The sequence below is a fragment of the Pimephales promelas genome, chromosome 13 (assembly GCF_988280905.1).
Source record: "Pimephales promelas chromosome 13, fPimPro1.hap1.1, whole genome shotgun sequence".
Taxonomy (NCBI): domain Eukaryota; kingdom Metazoa; phylum Chordata; class Actinopteri; order Cypriniformes; family Leuciscidae; genus Pimephales; species Pimephales promelas.
The window spans coordinates 26,268,885-26,288,855 of NC_142781.1; the positions used below are offsets into that span (position 1 = coordinate 26,268,885).

The 19,971-nt window shown below is 36.6% G+C and overlaps 1 protein-coding gene across 5 annotated transcripts in view; it reads left to right on the forward strand.

The window, feature by feature from the left end:
* The window catches only part of cdc42bpab (CDC42 binding protein kinase alpha (DMPK-like) b), a 56,083-nt gene that overhangs the window by 33,108 nt on the left and 3,004 nt on the right, over positions 1-19,971 (forward strand). For 2 of the 5 annotated variants that reach the window (XM_039692242.2, XM_089118773.1), the window contains 25 exons: positions 120-370; positions 694-799; positions 2,060-2,184; positions 2,759-2,864; positions 2,955-3,103; positions 3,374-3,465; positions 4,555-4,631; positions 5,477-5,515; positions 6,953-7,069; positions 7,371-7,451; positions 8,540-8,645; positions 8,967-9,103; positions 9,238-9,377; positions 9,475-9,556; positions 10,242-10,461; positions 10,564-10,626; positions 12,769-13,061; positions 13,193-13,487; positions 13,586-13,683; positions 14,655-14,739; positions 14,899-15,022; positions 15,410-15,527; positions 16,380-16,497; positions 16,586-16,743; positions 17,817-17,891. In XM_039692242.2, coding sequence (XP_039548176.2) covers positions 120-370; positions 694-799; positions 2,060-2,184; positions 2,759-2,864; positions 2,955-3,103; positions 3,374-3,465; positions 4,555-4,631; positions 5,477-5,515; positions 6,953-7,069; positions 7,371-7,451; positions 8,540-8,645; positions 8,967-9,103; positions 9,238-9,377; positions 9,475-9,556; positions 10,242-10,461; positions 10,564-10,626; positions 12,769-13,061; positions 13,193-13,487; positions 13,586-13,683; positions 14,655-14,739; positions 14,899-15,022; positions 15,410-15,527; positions 16,380-16,497; positions 16,586-16,743; positions 17,817-17,891 — 3,255 coding nt within the window. The remainder of the gene's footprint in view (positions 1-119; positions 371-693; positions 800-2,059; positions 2,185-2,758; positions 2,865-2,954; positions 3,104-3,373; positions 3,466-4,554; positions 4,632-5,476; positions 5,516-6,952; positions 7,070-7,370; positions 7,452-8,539; positions 8,646-8,966; positions 9,104-9,237; positions 9,378-9,474; positions 9,557-10,241; positions 10,462-10,563; positions 10,627-12,768; positions 13,062-13,192; positions 13,488-13,585; positions 13,684-14,654; positions 14,740-14,898; positions 15,023-15,409; positions 15,528-16,379; positions 16,498-16,585; positions 16,744-17,816; positions 17,892-19,971) is intronic. The other 3 variants (XM_039692243.2, XM_039692244.2, XM_039692245.2) reach the window with 3 other exon arrangements.

The window sequence follows — 19,971 nt, forward strand, 5'->3', positions numbered from 1 at the left end:
GAGCGTTTTTTTTTTAAAAGTTGCATAGTAAATTCAAATTCAAGTACGCGATTTCGGACGCAGCGTTAGTCTTTTCTTCTACTTTACACTCACATATTTATGTCTTGGTCCTCTTGCAGCAGTTGAAACAGCCTGGGCCGTCTCAAGGAGCTCCGAGCTCAGACCAGCAGCAGGAGCTGATGCGCGTGCGGGCAGAGCTGGAGAAGAAGAACGTACAGTACGAGGAGGAGTTGTGTCGCCGGGAGACGCTCCACAGCACTGAGCTAAAGGGCCTCAAGAACTTGCTACATGATGCTGAGGGTCAACACCTCACTCTCCAGAAAGAGATTCTCATGCTTAAAGACAAACTGGAGAAAACTCGCAGAGAAAGGTACATGTCTACTATATCAAAACTCATTCTTTCCATCATGTAATTATTCAGCTGCTGGCACACTCAGCCTTCGCATAAGTGGATTTTTACAGCTTTTCTTGTCTGCTGCCCACTTACACGGAAAGGCCAAACTGAAGGACTAGAGAAATGGCGTTTAGAGGCATAAATCTGAATTTAAATGCATTGACTATAATAACCAACTGTGGTCTGCGAACCTGTAGATTTGTTTTTGTACATTGAATTGTTTGTGATAAAAAGCTCAATAGTAGCAGAATGTAGCTATACTGCAAACTTCATCATGTTCATTATTGTTTTTGCAATAGCCAAACTGAGCGAGAGGAGTTTGAAACAGAGAACAAGCAGAAGTACGAGAGGGAGAGAGCCCATCTGACAGACGAGAACAAGAAGCTTACAAGTGAGGTGGAGAAGGTGAGATCAGTATCACTCTCAAAAACACATGTGCCAATGTTCATTATATTCATTAGCCTATGTCTCTTTCATCACAAAATGTATACATCAAATCCTGTCTGAAATTCCCCCTTTCTCCGTTGGCACCCTCTCCCCAAATCCGCTAACATTCCTAGAGAGAGATTGTAACCACACTTAAACAAAATTGCTTCTTGGCTCAGCCACTGTTTACTTTGGACCGCGAGGTAAAATTGGAATCAGCCAGTCAAATAATTCTGCAAGTTTGGACATATCAGATATTAAAGGGCTCCTTATTTTTGGTGGCATGGATATTAAACATTATTCATTTCAAAAAAATACCTGGAAACTCAAAACACAAAGGCAGTTTAAAACAATAGCGCAGCCGGCCAGGGCTGTCATGTCAAATGCCAGATTGGATAGGGTTTCGAAACATAAGCAAGAATGATGGCATTTGGAAGGAATTGAACCAGGATGTAAAATGCCAGAATAAAGTCACATTCCAATAAAAAGAGCACTACAGAAGTTTTGTATGGACTTGCCGTAACAAAGTATGTTTGCTTCCTGTTTTTTTAGACAACGTTTGGTTTTTTACAGAACTTTACTTTACTTTATATTTTATTGTTCTATTCTTGGGAAATTTGTCTTCGACAGCATGACACGGTCAGTACACAAATTCGATCACACACAACACAGTACATATCATACAATAATTAGAATATAGCAACATCCCAATAATAAAAACTAGCAGCATCCTACATCAATTTTGAAAATCTCTATTTAACATTTCGACCCCAGTTGGCACAAATGTTGGCAGTTGGAACAGATAGCTAGTGAGGTTGATCAAGAATGGGATAAACTACAAAATGTGCTATTACTCTTCTAATCTCTCAGACGATAAAACAAGCAAAAAAAATGCCATAGATTTATACCTAAGGATGGACTTTTACAATTTTAAGAGCCTTGTGACTGAGCTCTTTTGACTCGGCCAGTGAGTAACCATCTAGCAAACATTACATCTACTTTCATTTGTTTTTAAGCATCCAACATTGAAACTAGAGACATTTGGTTGGCTGATTTCATTTGAAATTTTTTCTTTTAAGTTTAAATGGATTTTAATGGTTTCAGTTAATAACAACACTGATAACAATGACAACCACTTTAACCACATAGCAATGGCTGTCTTATCCATCCAATCTCCATTTGTCAGCTTCCTACCATCTTTACTCTTCTGTCTCATTGTGGTCTCTTTTCTCTCTTCAGCTGACCTCGATGTATGAGCAGCTCAGCAGTACTCACAGGCAGCTGGAGGAGGAGATGAGAGAGTTGGCTGATAAGAAGGAAAGCGTTGCCCACTGGGAGGCCCAGATAACTGAGATCATCCAGTGGTGAGTGGAGCCCCCTACCTGTGCCCGCTTGCCATCACACCTTCAGAGAAAGACATGATGAATGATGATGGTGACCTTTACCCAGATCTGCATGGCTGTGCAGATCCAAATCATGCGGATGATGCAGATCAAGTGGCCATCTTGTGACCATTCATCACTTTTCAGTTGTAAATAAGAACACAGATTTTATGCTTAAAGGTGCTCTAAGCGATGTCACACTGCGATGAAACATTTTTTGTCACACGGCAAACATCTCCTGCCTATCCGCTCTGAACACACTAAAAAAATGCGCTCTCTTTGTGTAGACAGCTTAGGCTCCACAAACGGCAAACAAAAACCGGGCCAACCTTGACCGCGAAACATAACAAGCAGTGTTCCAGCCAATAATCGACAAGAATGATTTGGGGGTTAGTGCGCAAGCAACGGAAGGCAGGGGGAGAGAACGGGAGGAGGGAGAGTTGAGCTATCCTCCGTTTTTTTGACAATACTTCGAACGTCAACAAGAAATTTCACCCAACATTGCTTAGAGCACCTTTAATTTTGAGGTTAAGCTGAAATAAGCTTATCTGTGCAGGGTGAGCGACGAGAAGGATGCTCGAGGTTACCTCCAAGCTCTGGCCACAAAAATGACAGAGGAGCTTGAAGGGCTCAGGAACACCAGCTTGGGAGCTAGAGGAACGGTGAGACACGTGCACACATCAGATAAGGATGAAACGCATATCCTTCTATTCCTGCTCTTCTGATGTGGTGGGTCTCTCTCGCTTTGTCAGGACATGCCGTGGAAGATGAGGCGCTTTGCTAAGCTAGACATGTCTGCGCGTCTGGAACTGCAGTCTGCACTGGATGCCGAGATCAGAGCCAAACAGTCCATCCAGGACGAGCTTAACAAAGTCAAAGCATCCAACATTGCCACGGAATGGTGAGGCCACACATATCAACATAGTTTGTCTTATACTGAAACCACAGAGATTGTTTGCTGATTTGATTTAAAGTCTAATGTTGGTTTTGTTTTTTCAGTTCAATAGAAACAATATTTGTTTCACCCTTTATGTGAATAGTTTTGATATTCTCTTTGGTTTTTAATTTTTATTTGGTGACTAGGCTTAGTTTATTTTGTTCACACTCTCTTCTCGAATGAGGTGAATTTAAATAGAGTGACAGTTTTCGGTCTGTTATTTTTGTCTCACAGTAAGTTGCAAGAATCCGATAGTAGAAACCAGGAGCTGCTGGTGGAAATTGAGAGGCTGAGGAAGGAGACAGAGGAGCTGAGGCTGAGAAGAGGTAACAATCTGTGTTATTTACATATGTGACCCTGGACCACATCACAAACTGAGATGTATACATCAGCTTTCCATTGATTAATGGTTTGTTAGGATAGGACAATATTTGGTCCTATTAAACTATTTGAAAATCTGGAATCTGAGGGTGCAAAAAAAAAAAACTCTCAAAAAATAAATGTTTTATATATTTACAGTAGGAAATTTTCTAAATATCTTCATTAAACATGATCTTTACTTATATTATTCTAATGATTTTTGGCATAAAATAAAAATGTTTAACCATACGATGTATTGTTGGCTATTGCCACAAATATACCTGTGCTACTTGTGACTGGTTTTGTGATCCAGGGTCACATATTTTCTGTTTTATTTTGTAATTTATTCGTTTTTTGTTTTGTTTTTATATAGCATTAATTCATTTTTATTGCAGTTTAGTTTGAGTAATTTTTAGGGCTGTCAAACGATTAATCGTGATTAATCGCATCCAAAATAAAAGTTTGTGTTTACATAATATATGTGGGTGCACTGTGTATAATTATTTTGTGTATATATATATATATATATATATATATATAAATACACACACGCATGTATATTTAAGAAAAAAATATTGTTTATATATAAAATATTTATATTTATATATAATATAAATTATATATACATCTATATACAGTATTTCTTAAATATATAAAAGGATGTGTGTATATATACTGTATATATATATATACAATAATTATACACAGTGCACCCACATATTTTATGTAAACACATATTTTATGTAAACACATATTTTATTTAAACACAAACATTTATTTTGGATGCGATTAATCGTTTGACAGCCCTAGTAATTTTGTTTTTGTACTTCAACTTATTTGTTTGTTAGTTGCCATTCAAACATTTTATTTTTGTTTAATTTTTTCTTTATTTTATTCTATATCTGTCTTATTTCAATTAACAGAAATGAATTTAGATAACATTCAAATATCCACATGATCAGTGCAGCATTGCTTTTCACAGTGTCACATGCTAACAACAGATCTGGCTTTGTGAAATTTATATAGATCTTTAAATAAGATTCTCTCATTTGTAGGTGTGAAGCATCAGGATTCACAGAATTCCTTCTTGGCATTCCTCAATGCGCCCACTTCTGCTCTGGATCAGTTTGATGTAAGTTTGAGATCCCAGGTGTTGTTCATGAGAACATCTGCATAGAAGGTCGCTATGGTTTCCAAAGAAATCATTTGCATCACTTTTCTTCAGTTTTTTTTTCATGTTTGATTTCTGTATTCTTCTAAAACCTCTTGATCTGTTTTATTATTTTCAGTTTTTTCTCCTGTCATAATGTGTATGGTTATTGTTTTTGTTTTTTGTTTCATTCGGTTGCCAATCAGGACTCATTTTCTTCCTCTTCATCTTCTTTAGTTGAATTTTGGGAAGATGTAAGTTCTCCTTCAGCCATGTTATAGTGCAATCAATGTCTTTTTTTTTTTAATTATTCATTTTACACATTTAAAAGCAGACAAACAAAAGCCCTACTCCCGTTATGAAACTCCTACAGGAACAATATCAGAAAACAACAGAAAACTCGCAATTGATTCTAATTGAGTTTGACATTAGCTAGCACAATACTCAAAAAGCATAAAAATATACAGTTCAGACAAATTGGGAAATAAAGTAATTTTTTTCACTACTACAAATCCTTTTTATTGAGACTTTTCTGGATTGAATTCAGTATTGAACTGTTTTTACATTCTACTGATGTTGTTTTTCTTGTCTGATCCTACATCCACCTCAGTCTCTTTGGTAGTGACTCCTTGGAGTTCTTTAATGTGAAGTGATTTCTTTGTGCATGTAAACTATACTCAGAAATCCATCCACCAGATTAGACGTGTTCTTACATGCCCTCATTCCCTTCCCTCCGTTTTCCACCCAGGCCTTTATCCTATCCAGCTGACATTGCACATGAAGTTTGACTCTCTTCTCATCTTTTCTCTCTCTCTCTCCATATGAAGCGGTCACCCTCTTTTGGTCTCGGAAGCAAAACCAGACGTGTAAGACCCACTTTTGTCCTGCGTCACAGTAAAAATCCCCCTGTCGTATTGTTTTTGTCCTGTGGTTGTGATGGCTTGTTTTGCAAACTGCATTGGTGGCAGCTGATTGTGGTGATATCTGTATTGCATGAGACCTTAAATGCATCTGAAATGTGTTTTGGAAACTTCCTTTTATCTATCCAAATGTATATATATATATACCATATGAATATACTTTAGAGAAACTCTTTTTTTTGTCTGGGTTGGTTAATTAAACTTGGTGGTTTATTTTCCATACCATGTGCTTTTATAGTACATTTCAGAAGCCCTTTTAAATGGCGGGATATAGAATTCATTTACGTGGCTCAATATAATTTGATCTTTTGCTCACGTATAAAAGATAAAAATAAGTTTGCCTACTTAAAAATGAACATTTTCTCATAATTTACTCTCCCTCAAGATGATGCTTACTTTCTTCTTTGGTTCACAGAAGTTAGTAAGAGTTTGTACTCTCCTCTTTTTCATACAAAGACTCACTGTCAAACTATAAAAAGCTATAGGATAGTTTTGTATATGAGGAAAAGGGGAAGTACTCTACCATTCAAGTGTTTGGGGTCGGTAAGATATTTTTATTCAGCAAGGATGCATTGAATTTGAAATGGATCTAAACTGACAGTAAAGACATTTAGTATGGTAAGAAAATGTTTTTATGTAAAATAAATTCTGTTCTTTTGATCTTTCTATTCATCAAAGTTTCCACAAATTTTAAGCAGCATAGGTGTTTTTAACTTTGATGATAATATTAGAATGATTTCTGAAGGATCTTGTAACATTGAAGACCAGATGAATGCTGAAAATTCAGCTTAATCATCACAGGATAAATTATATTTTAAAATGTATTATAAAACAAAACTTTACTTTAAATTGTAATAATATTTCACAATTTTACGGTTTTACTGTATTTTTGATCAAATAAAGAGACTTCATTAACAAATCTTACCAGCCTTTAACTTTTGAGTAGTAGTGTAATTGCTTGATGAAGAGTTAAACAGGTTTGCAAAGACATGATGCTGAGTAAATGATGAAAGAATTTAAATTTGAGTGAACTAATCTTTTAAAGATCACTTTAATGTAAGACCCTCATAAAGTGTGGCTATGGTTTCCATGTAGTTTCATGTGTTTCTGCCCTTCATTCTGTCTTGCATATATAGTTGGTGTGTGGTCTCTGTGTAGTGGAAATATTGTCCCTTTACTCTTTGGTTTTGAGCCTGGGTGCACACGCTTTGTTCTGCTTAGAGGGTGTAACTCCAGTAAAAGTGTTATTGTCATGATAAGCTTTATGGGCTTAATATATCGCTTTGAGTGTTTCGCACTGCATGGTGGCATGTTCTTCTGATGTCGCAGTCTGTGCCGTATGACAACTTTAGTAAAGATAATTATCATCTTTTTGCTTCTTAGCTTGACTCAGCAGATTTCACTCCCTCCAACACTCCATCAAGAGATGAAGACTCAAGGTCTCGCCGCATATCACGCTCACGGTCCCCGTCCACCGCCAGTGACATGGAACCTATTGAGGTATCAATTATGAAAATCCTGTTAGGATTTACTCACTCTCATGTCATTCCAAACCAATATGCTATTTTTTTTTTCTGTGAAGCACAAAAGCAGATGTACTGGCCAATCTTTTCCATAAATAAAGTGATCCAGTCTGTATCCGGCATTTAATGCTTAAGCTTTTGTGTTGCACAGAAGAAAGTCATACAGGTTTGGAACGACAGTAGTAAATGATGACAGTATTTTTACTCATCACTTTAATTCTTATCATGACTTTTGTTTATATAATAAAATGCACTATGATAATGTATCCTTCTCATAGTTGATTGACCACACGTCACGTGGTCTTCAGACTCCAACAGGCAGATCAGGCTATGGAAGCTTGGGACACTCATCACCTAAGGTAACATTTAGGGATTTAGGCCACAATATCTGTGTTATGCCAATATCTGACTATTTACGTAATCTGTACAATGTGACAACCTCTATAGATTACACTACTGTTAAAAAAAACCCCACATATATATATATATATATATATATATATATATATATATTAGGGCTGTGCAATAGTTAATTGCGATTAATCGCATCCAAAATAAAAGTCTGTGTTTACATAATATACTTGCGTGTGCTGTATATAATTATTTTGTATATATAAATACCTATGCATGCATGTATATATTTAAGAATTATTTGCGCTTAAATTCTGTATATATTTATAAATACATAATCTATATTATATAAATATAAATATTTTATTTATGAATAACACATTTTCTTAAATATATACATGCATGTGTGTGTATTTATATATACAAAATAATTATATACAGCACACACAAAAATATTATGTAAACAGTCTTTTATTTTGGATGCGATTAATCGCAATTAATTTTTGCACAGCCCTAATATATATATATATATATATATATATATATATATATTCCTGTTATGGCAAAGCTGAATTTTCAGCGACTTAAGCTTCACATAATCCTTCAGAAATCATCCATATTTGCTCATTTGGTGCGCAAGAAACATTATTATCAATGTTGAAAATAGTTCTGCTACTTAATATTTTAGTGCAAAACACAATACGTTGTTTTTAGGATTCTTTGATGAAAGAAAGTAAAAAAAAAAAGAACGGCACCTATTTGAAATGAAAATCTTAATGTAATGCATTACAAAGTATTAATATCTAATTTCATATTAATGTCTTGCAAAATATTTTTTCTGCTTTAATGATTGTACTGTGCTAAACATAAGTGTTGCAGAACTTCTTTAAGTATTAATATTAGCAGATTATCCCCCCAAAACATTTTTTGCTGCAAATATTTTTTTTTTATGAATGCAAAAACAATTCTATTGTAATATATACTTTTACTGCGCTATAGAAATTTTGTCCAACACTCCTATTAAACATTTGTCTATTTCAATTGGGACATCTATGGAAATGGATTAATTACATTGCTGATGTTCTCTGCTCCACAGCCCAAGGCTCACCAGTTTATTGTGAAGTCCTTCAGCGTTCCCACCAAATGTAATCAGTGCACCTCTCTCATGGTGGGACTTATCCGTCAGGGCTGCGCCTGTGAAGGTGAGGACAACATAAGAAAAATGAAAGCTGGGTGTGATATGTGAATATGACAACAGTGAATATGACTTTTTTTTCCCGAGATTATTTTATTTTTCCAACTTTATTTCTTCAGAGGAGCACATAAGGATAACCAGTATAATCCTTTAAAAAAATTTCTCTTTTGTGTTCCACTGAAGAAATAAAGTCATTCCAGTTTGGAATAAAATAAGGGTGAACCTCTCCTTTCACATTGGTTTATTAAATATGCCCCAATCTCAGGATGCCTTATTGACAAAATGCTCTGTAATACTCAGTACCTGTGTCTTCAATCTCTCCTTATAGTCTGCAACTTCTCCTGTCACGTCACCTGTGCGGATAAAGCCCCCTCTGTGTGTCCCGTCGCACCTGACCAAACAAAGGGCAAATTGGGAATTGATGCTCAGAGGGGCATTGGGACTGCATATGAGGGACATCTTAGGGTAAGATTTGTTCTGCTCTTCATATATTAGACACATTGCCTACTACCTTTCCTATTGTTGTTCATTTGTCTGTACACTATTAGCCACAATTTGTTTTGGCTGCCTTGAAATGAAGATTTGACTGTCTTCTCCAGGTGCCAAAGCCCACAGGGGTGAAAAGGGGTTGGCAGAGGGTCTGGGCAGTGGTTTGTGACTTCAAACTCTTCCTGTATGAGCTTGGAGAAGGGAAAGGTGCCCAGCCTGGTGTCATAGTTAACCAGGTCATCGACATGAGGTGAGCGAGGTGTTCGTTCAAATGTGATGCTCAAATATTGAAGTCAAATATGTCACGAAATATTTCAATATATTGCGCTTGACTCTATCCTGAGCAGGGATGAAGAGTTTTCTGCCAGCTCGGTTCTGGAGTCTGATGTCATTCATGCTAACAAGAAGGATATCCCCTGTATTTTTAGGGTAAGAGCACTTTATTAAATACATGCACTTTAAATACATGATGCACTTTATTTCTATTTAATTCAAAATAGAAATCTTTTGTAACATTCTATTTGTCTTTATTGCCATCAATTAAATAAATCCTAGCTAAATAAAAGTATTAATCAAATTTTTTTTGTTTGTTTTTTTAGTGGATAGTCTACCTTGAGAAAAGTAATTTGAATTTTATTTCCCTTCTGGCTATACGCACCTGAAGAAAAAATAATTTTTTGTCAGTTTAGCGCAACAATTTCTTCTAGTTTTCATAATTGTTGTTATGATTGATACCGTGAAGCTGCTTTGATGCAATCTATATTGTGAAAAGCGCTTTATAACTATACTTGACTTGACTTAGAAAAGCAAAATAAAGTATTTATTTTGAGTTCTAGCAAAAATCAGATCTATTGTGACAGACTGACGTTTTTCTCAGTTCAAGTGTTAATGTATTCACTATGTTGTCCCTTTTTAGGGCAGAATAGTGATTTATTTCTGTGCTAAATTCTTCACTTTCATCATTCATCACGGATCACCATCACACACAATAACTGTGATTTTCTTAATAATAGCAACCAGGAGATTATTACATAATCATGACTGAACTCACTATAGCCTTATGCAGTTTAGTTTTGAATTGCCTTATATGCAGTGCTATCCATTCATTCCACAGGTAACAGCATCTCAGCTGTCCGCCTCCCCCAGTCAGAAGACGTGCATCCTGATCCTGGCCGACAACGAGCAAGAGAGGTCGAAGTGGGTGTGCGCTCTGAACGAGCTGCAACGCATCCTGAGGAAAAACAAGCTGAAGGAGCGTTTCGTCTACGTGCCTAAAGAAGCCTACGACAGCACGCTTCCTCTCATCAAAACCACCCAAACTGCTGCTATTATAGGTACAGAGACTAACAAAAATCTTGTCAGATCTACACAGTGTTAAAGAACAAATTGTATTTCCCTTATCTAGTGTTTAACCAAAAATGTTTGATTATGTCCAGATCATGAGAGGGTTGCTTTGGGGAATGAGGAGGGCCTGTTCGTCATCCACGTCACCAAAGATGGTAAAACTTCAATCTTTATTCCTTTTACTACTTCGTTGTCTATTAAACTTGGTTGTGTGGTTTAGTGCAGTGGTTCTCAAAGTGGGGTCCGCAAGCTAAAGCCAGGGGGTCCGCGAAATAATTTACAACCTAACGTTTTTTTCCATGCTATGAGTCATGTTTTCTTTATCATCTGAAAACATGCTGTTTATTCCTAAGTAACTTATATAAAGCATTTAACATAAAACAATACAAAGTAGACACTTAAAGTTTTCTATAGATAGATAATCTATGTCTTTGCGTCAAGTAGATTCGCTGCTGTTGATTTTGCGGGACGTGCGCCAGAAAGGAGACAGAGAGACGGCATGAACCCGCATCCGGTTCTTTTCTGTATTTTTAAAAGGCATGACATTTTGTAGTCATTTATAATGTAGCCTATACACAAATAAAAAATGGACACTTTACCGTTTCGGATGATGCACTCTTGTCTTATCTATGACCATAAATAAGAGTATTCCTGTTTCCACTGCTGAGGAAAAATTCCCATGTAATTGCGCGCCGGCGTCTCGCGTGCGCGCACAATAGTCAGTTCTAGCACTGCTACTGTAGATTTGACATTAGAAGTCTGATCATTATCAAAATAAAAGTGCATAGTGACAGGGCCGTACCCACAACTGAGGTTGCAAGGATGCACATCGCGATGATACTGACCTTCTCGTCTGAGGTGCTTCAGCAGACTAACAACGATAGCTCGTCAATGTCAAAATGTTTGAGTCGGAGTGAACTCAAAGTTCCCCGCACGACGTTTCAGTCAACGGTCATAAAGTGCGAGATAAGATGTAGGCCTTAAATTAACATAAACTAAACAGCTGTTTTAGATAAAAGTTTTAAAAAACGACTGAAACAATCAGTTTGCAAAGTATTAATCAAGCTCAACTTTAAAAAAGGAAAAAGCAGGTCAATAGAAACATACTGTGCCCATGAGATTAACATTATGGATTCATATATTTAACATATAGCCTACTGTATGTTTTTTTTAGCTAATTACAGTAGCTCAAATTAACAACGCACGCACCTATTAAACATAATGCCATTATCATTGTATTTATAGGCTTATGGGCTTTATTTGTGTGCAGAATAGGCCTAATTATTGAAACATTTCTCTTTTAAGGCCATTCCTGATTGGAATATGTGATTGTGTTTCGTGACATCTTGACAAAAAAAAAAAAATGTATGCCACTGACTGACATGCTTCTACTAAATCTATAGTTATCCAATTGTGGGGCCTTAAAACACCTTAAAATGCACATGTGTAGATCAAGAACATCAAAAATTCCTAAGTGAGGGATCCTAACTAAGTGATTCCTAGCAAGATCACTTTCGTTACCTCAGTAGGCTATTTAGAAATTCCTGCATAGTACCCTGGGTGGAGACCATTCATTTTGTGCAAAAATATTTCATTTGCCGCTCACACATTAACTTTGTGCTCAATAACTGTTATAAATATGAGGGGGGTCCTTGGAATTTTTTTTCCCCTGAAAGGGGTCCCTGGCACCAAAATGTTTGAGAACCCCTGGTTTAGTGGACAGAAATCTGGACCGGTAACTGAAAGTTTGTTGATTCAAACCCCAGATATGCTGATATATGAGCTACCAGGTCGCTTCAGTGTAATAAGTTTACTCAGAAATGACTGTAATTTCCAAATGTTAAAAACATTGGACATGCTCTCCATCATTTTGACTGGAAAAAATTGGTCTATTGCATTGGAATGCTAGACGTTTATTTAATTCTTTGGAAAATGAAAACGACAGATTAAAATGGAGCACGATTGAAATTTTTATCTCAGAGGCTGGACTAAAAATAACCATTATCTGTCATTTTGACAGACTGAGTAAACCTTTCATTGGATAAAAGCAGCAAAATAATGTTGTCGTCCCTGTATTTTTATCTATTTGTTAGAGCAGTCATAGATTACAAATCTATTTAAGGTTGTAAACTATCAAAATTACTGACTTGTTAGTTTTAACAGTTCTTTCTTAGCTTTGTGGCACTTCATGCATTTTTAGCCGTAGACCACTATCGTTGTTGAACCGCATACACATTTAAACTGAAATAACTGATACAAGACAAGCATCCACTTAACATTTTTGTTCTTTCTGCTAGAAATCGTTCGCGTGGGTGATATTAAGAAAGTGCATCACATAGAACTGATGCCCACAGAGCACCTCCTGGCCGTCATCTCGGGCAGGAACCGACAAGTGTGCCTGGTCCCCATGGCGGGGCTCGACGGGAAGGAGATTGACAAGATTAAGGTGGCAGATACTAAAAACTGCCAGACGCTGGTGTCCGGTGTGGTGCGCAATGGCGTCTGCTTCTGCCTCGCCATTAAACGGCAGATCACCTGCTTCGAGATTAACAAGAGCAAATCCCGCCACTGCCATCTCATGGACATACAAGTACAGTATTCAAAACCTCTTTTTTTCTGATCAATTATATTCAGATGTAATTAGTGTTTATACTCATTAGATCGCAAAGATTGTCTTTGTTAGCACACACAGCAACATCAACAGCCCTTTCTAAATCTCAGGCTCCAGGAACTATCCAGTGGATGGCGTTGTTCAGCCAGCAATTATGTGTAGGCTACCAAGCGGGCTTCATGCGGTACAGTTTGCATGGAGAAACCCCTCCGACCAGCTTACTCCATCCAGATGACCCCACATTGGCGTTTATTAAGGCTGAAAACCTGGATGCCATTTGTGCAGTGGAAATCTCCAATAAAGAAATGCTGCTCTGCTTCAGCAAAATTGCAGTGTACGTGGACACACATGGCAGACGCTCACGCCAGCAGGAGCTGATGTGGCCCGCGACGCCCACCGCCTGCTGTGAGTACCGAGTAGAGAGACGTTAATCCTCTGCTTAAACGGTGAGGTGGTGAAAAGGTTTGGTTGGATTGACCTTGTGGCTGCTTTATATCTCACAGGCTACAACGCCCCCTACCTGTCAGTCTACAGTGAAAATGCAGTGGATGTGTTTGACGTGAACACTATGGAATGGATTCAGACCATTCCTCTCAAAAAGGTTTGCTCTATTTCAGAAGAGTTTTAAATATTAAATTAAAATAAATGAACAACCGTTGGTTGCACACCTGAATGGTTGCAGCTGGGTGCATTTGACACAAATAACACCTTTCAAAATAATAACTTGAACGAAACATAGTTTTGATAAATACTTTTATTTAGCAAGACCACATTAAATGTATTAAAAGTGTCAGTAAAGACTTTTATATTGTTACAAATATTTTTGATTTCAAATAAATGCTGTTCTGTTGAACTCTCTATTCATCAGAAGAAAAAAAAAAAAAATATATATATATATATATCACAGTTTCCACAAAAATATTAAGCAGAACATTACATTTTAAAATATAATATATATTATAATTATAATCTTTGAATATTAAATTATAATAGTTGTCAATATTATTGTTTTTACTGTATTTTTAATTCAAATAAAAACAGCCTTGGTGAGCATTGGAGATATGTTAAAAAAAAAATTAATTAATAAAAATTAATTGCCAACTCTGCACATTGCTGAACCTGGCAAAACATTCTATATTTGTAAATATTTTAAATAAATATGCTGAGTAGATTTATATTTTATAAATATTTCAAGTACATACAATGTTAAACATTCTCTCAGATAACCAGTAGTTAATAAATTGTAAGTAATCAATTGAGTTCTGCCATCTCTAAATTAATACATTTCCAAAAAGTGAAATGAATACATGCGTTTAATAAATGTTCATATATATACCTTCAGAAAAGCAAAAGATTTGACAATATTGCAGTTAAATTAGACATTACCATTCACCTTGTAATGTTGTGATTATGTTTATGTTGAAAAAAATGAATAAAAAAAATCTATTCATATAAAATATAATTGCAATGAAGAAAAGAAATGCTTGATTTTTATTTTTTTATTTGTTATTATTTACTGAAACTATGAATGAGTCATCTAAATAATCCCAGCATCTCACTTTGTCTGTGCAGGTCCGGCCGTTGAACATGGATGGCTCTTTGAATCTCCTGGGCTTAGAAACGGTCAGACTCATCTACTTCAGAAACAAGACTGCAGGTAACAGCAGTCACTCCATAATTCAAAGGCACAAATCGTAACAAAAATCTTCAGTTGGGTGTTGATGTTGCGGCCTTTGTTTTAGTAGTGCCGTTTGAAATAATGAATAATTCAGATTTGAATAATATGTCTGATAATGCATTATTTGTGTGTGTTTAGAGGGGGACGAACTGGTGGTGCCTGAGGTGTGTGATAACAGCAGGAAGCAGATGGTACGCAACATGAGCAATAAGAGACGATTCTCATTCCGTATTCCTGAGGAGGAGAGACTTCTGCAGAGGAGGTGATTCTCACACACACAAACACACACTCATATTGTGTTTTCATGTTTTATGGGGATTTTAGACATGTCCATAGACATGATGATTTTTATACTGTACAAACAATATATTCTATACCCTAACCCTACCCATCACAGAATACTTTTTATAAGCTGACTTCCTTATGGGGACCAAAAAAATGTACCCACACAGACAAGAAATTCAGACACACATACACATTTATGTACCACTGTGAAAATGCACTTTTAATGAAACAGTTGGAGACAAAGTTCATATGACATTTGTAGCTTACTTTCTTTAGGTCTAGATTCAACATCCAACTCGTTTCCAACTTGCAAAATGTCATTATAGTCATTGTAAGGCTGTTATATGAACTGGTGTGTTTGCAGAGAAATGTTGAAAGATCCTGAGAGGAGGAGCAAGCTGATCTCAAATCCTACTAATTTTAACCATGTGGCTCATATGGGGCCTGGGGATGGAATGCAGATCCTCCGAGATCTGCCAATGGTGAGAGGCTCATCTTTTAAAATAATATTCTGGGTTTAGTACATGTTAAGCTCAATCGACGGCATTTGTGGCATAATGTTGATTACTACAACAATTTATTTCACTCCTTTTCTATATAAAATGAAAGATAACCATTGCTTCAATTGTAAGTCAGGCACTTGCAATGGAAGTGAAAGAGAAATACTTAGTGTACCAATGCATGTTGATACGACTTTTGATTTTTGAAATTGCTCACTAACCTTTTATATGCCAATTTTATGTGTAACTAATAATGTACACGTCTCAACAGAAGAATTCATTTTTGAAAATAAGCTTTTGCTTTTGTGGTAATCAACATTGTCAAAAATGCTGTTTATTAAGTTTGGCTTGTACGAAGTCAGAATATGCTTTTACAACCTCGTTTTGCTTTGTTTTCTGGTCATTTTGCTTTGTTTTCTGGTCATTTATCAAGTCACTGTCATTTTTTTTATTCATACTTCTATTCAGCAAGCATGCATTACATTTGATCAAAAGTAACAGTAAAGACATTTATAAAGATTTCTATTCCAAATAAATGCTGTTCTTTTAAACTTTCTAAAAAAAAAAGGTGACGATACAATTAGAAAGGTTTCTTGAGCACCAAATCAGCATATTCAAACAATTTCTGAAGGATCATGTGACACTGTCTTTACATTTATTGATGTGTCATGGGTCATTCATGCACCCTATATTGATAGCAACATGATATCATAAAGATCATTATATTGAAACCCATAGTTTGTTTTCATCAACTCATGATTGTCTCACTCATTGCATGCTGGTGTCACTGTTCTGTGTGTGTGTGTGTGTGGTTTTTCTCTGTGTAACCTGTAGAATGTGCGTGCTCAGGACAATCGTGCTGGGTTCAGTGGATCCGTCAGCATCCCATCAATCACCAAAAACCGAGCCGAACCTGGTCGTTCCATGAGCGCAAGCAGTGGTCTAGGAATGCGTAAGTACACACGCGTGGCTGCTGTTATACTTCTCAAATTTCCATGAATTTCAAACCCAACCCACTTCTCTCTGGTCCTCTTCATCAGGGACGTCCTCTCAGAACGGCAGCGCTCTGAGGAGGGAGCTATCGAGCAGCAGCTACAGCTCGAAACGCCAGACCATGACATCACCTTCAGAGAGCTCGTTGTCGTCAGGAGGGGGGATGGATGTGGGCGAAGCGCCACTCTCTCAGTTTGATAGAGAGGTGAGTCATGATGTAGGAGGAATCAGGACTGTGGTATCTTCATTACTCTCATCACATTAATGGCAGATTCGCACTATGCAGGGACGTCACAGCACATGACCAGCAAGCTATAGCATCCGTGACGATTCAACTTGAGCCTTATGCTGACTTCACATGCTATAGGAATTATTGTAAATATGAGTTTCCTGACCTGAAATTGGACATGATTGACAAGTCTTATTTACGACTGGGAAACTTGGAGATAATCTGGACGGGCCATAAACTTTAACCATGGTGGAGGAGAAAATGATCAGTGTCGTGACAGTTTTCTTAATTTTATTAGTTTTTCCATTAACATCTACATTGCTCTCTCCTGCCTTCACAATCTTTATGTATATTGACCATTTAATGCATTAAAAATAGCATTTTTTTTACCTAAATTGACTGACAATTGAGAATTGACAAAGCATGAGTACAATAGTGTAATGTTTATGGTTTTCAATAAATAAGACTGTACATTTAATTTAAAATCTTCAATACATGTAATTTCCAATGTTAAGCATGTGAAGTCACATCTTATTATGCACAAACAGTTTTCAGGCAACATGTCCTTGAAAAAACTGTCTACAAAAGTTAGTTTTTGTTCTTTTCTTTCATACACCACTTTTGTATTTGAAAACACAAAGTCAGAAATGACTGTCGATGACTTGTTATTGCTACTCAAAAAAGATAATTTATTCACCCTCATGTCGTTCTAAAACCCGTTTGATTTTTCTGCACACCTCCTTATAAAAACTGCTGGCCCTATCCCTTCCCATGAGGCCTGTAACGGTGGAACACTCCAAATGTCTTTTTCCCAAAGCAGTTAAATGCGCTGTGTTCCCCTCTACCTAGCTTTGTCAGTGCTTACTCCACCTTATGCCTGCCGCCCCATTCCACTACATCCAACAGTCTCCTTAGCAAACCACCCACCCGCGCCCTTATCTCACCCGTCATCTCCCCATATCTCTGCGCTTTGCGCTCCCTGGCCGCCCCATTCTCCTTCAGCAAGTGTGGAAGCCGTTCTGGCACTCAGTCTGCCCTTTCCTTCTCAGTGGCAGGCGGTATCGCCCTCGGAGAAGACCCCTGATCTGAAAAGGGCTTTAAGGACCCTGCTTAGTAAGATGAAGGTAAACGCCACACGTTTGCAGTGAAACACATACACACACACACACATACATACACGCCTGCTGTCATCTGCACACTCGGGCAGCCCTGCAGAGTGCTTTACCCACTACCCATTTTTGAAGCCCTCGTCCACTGCCTACAACAAGTGAAGCAGAGAGCTTCAGTTGGGAATGGCAAGCTTCCATCCGCATGTTTCGCCTTCATACTGCCCCCCGCTGGCCAGCCCCTGTGAAAATGAATGTTTTTACAAGAAAAAATTAAACCAAATGTGTCGTTTTTCCACTAGCTAGGGATAAACATTAACAGCAGAAGACGACCACGCTAATGGACTATAGCACCCCTTGTGGCAAAGCTTAGAATGCAACGTGTGCACTTTGTTGTGAACTTTTTTTAGGTTGCAGTGTTTGCATGAACATACTTGTGAAGAGAGGGTTTTTAATTCTGGACTCGATGCACTAATTGCTTCAAAGAGTTTTAACAGAGTTGACAACTGCGAACCCCTGGCCATGAGTGTGTTTTTGAGGATGAGCACTTGAGATACTTTATAGTGCCTTGTTCTCTAAAACATAGCTGGGTCAAAGGACAACCCCCACTTTTATTCTTTTTAGACATGGCAAAGGCCAGTCAGGGAGGCAAATACAATATTATTAAATGTAAACTTTCACTTAAATCAAGCAAAATTCATGTAGTTTGGCACACGCATTTGTGCTATTTCTATATTTTGGGTAAGTTAAAGGGATAGTTCACCCAAAAATGAAAATTGTGTCATCATATACTCACCTTCATTTCGTTCCAAACCTGTATGACTTTCTTTCTTCTGCAGAACACAACAGATGTTTTGAAGAATGTTTCAACTGTTTATGTCCATTCAATGAAAGTTAGTGGGGTCTAATGTTTTTTGGTGAATTATCCTTTTAAGACTGATTAATATTCACTTGATGGTGGCATGTTAAATGGTGAACCAAGCATGCCATGTTTACAGAGCCATCCTCTTTTAAAACCTGCTGAAAGTCAGATTCCACTTGACTGGGTTTATTTGCACCTTTACAGGATTTTGGAGTCATTGCATGTGTACACTCCCACTCAAAAGCTTGGGGTCAGTAAGAATTATGTTTTTTTTTTTTTTTTAAAGAAATAAACACTTTTATTCAGAAAATTATATTTCTAATAAAAACTGTTTTTTTTTCTTTTTCTTTTTTTACTTTCTATACATAAAATACATTTATTTTAGGATTTTATCTATACATAAAAATAAAATCCTAAAATAAAAAAAACATCATGGTTTTGACAAAAATATTAAGAAGCATAACCATTTTCAAAATATATATGAAACTAAAAAAAAGTATATATATATATATATATAATATCATTATATATAGTAAACGAGAAAAACTTTATTTTAAGTTGGAATAATATTTCACAATATTAATGCTTTCACTTTATTTTTGATAAAATAAATGCGTCTTTACTGACCCTATACATTTTGAAGGGTAGTGTAGTTAAAGGCTTCATATGTCCATTGTCTTCATCTTTTTCTTGTGTTTTTGAAGTGAAACTTTAGACTTAGGCCTGGTTTCACAGACAGAGCTAAGAGGAAGATTAACCCAGGATTAGGTCTCGAGGAATTTAAGTAGCTTTTATAAACTTGTCTTAGAAAAAAACATTACTGGTGTGCAAAACTGTCTTAAAACAAAATCTTGAACAAAACTATGGAAGCTTGTTTCCGCCACAGAATAAAACATAAAAGATAATTGCGACTTTTATATCAAAATGGCGAGTTTACAGAATTGTGTGATATAATGTCAGAATTGCGTGATATAAAGTCGCAATTGCGACATATAAACTCACTATTGCGTGCTATAAGGCCAGAATTGCAAGATATAAACTCACAATTGCAAGAAATAAACTCTCAATTCGGACTTTTTTTTGCGAAATTGTGAGTTTATATTTCGCAACTTTTTTTTGTTTACTTCTATTTTTATTCTTTAGTAAGCTTCACATAAACAGGGAACCATTTACAGCAATACAATATTTTGAAACAAGACTTCACATTGCCCTCATTCCTGAATGTTATGAGTACAA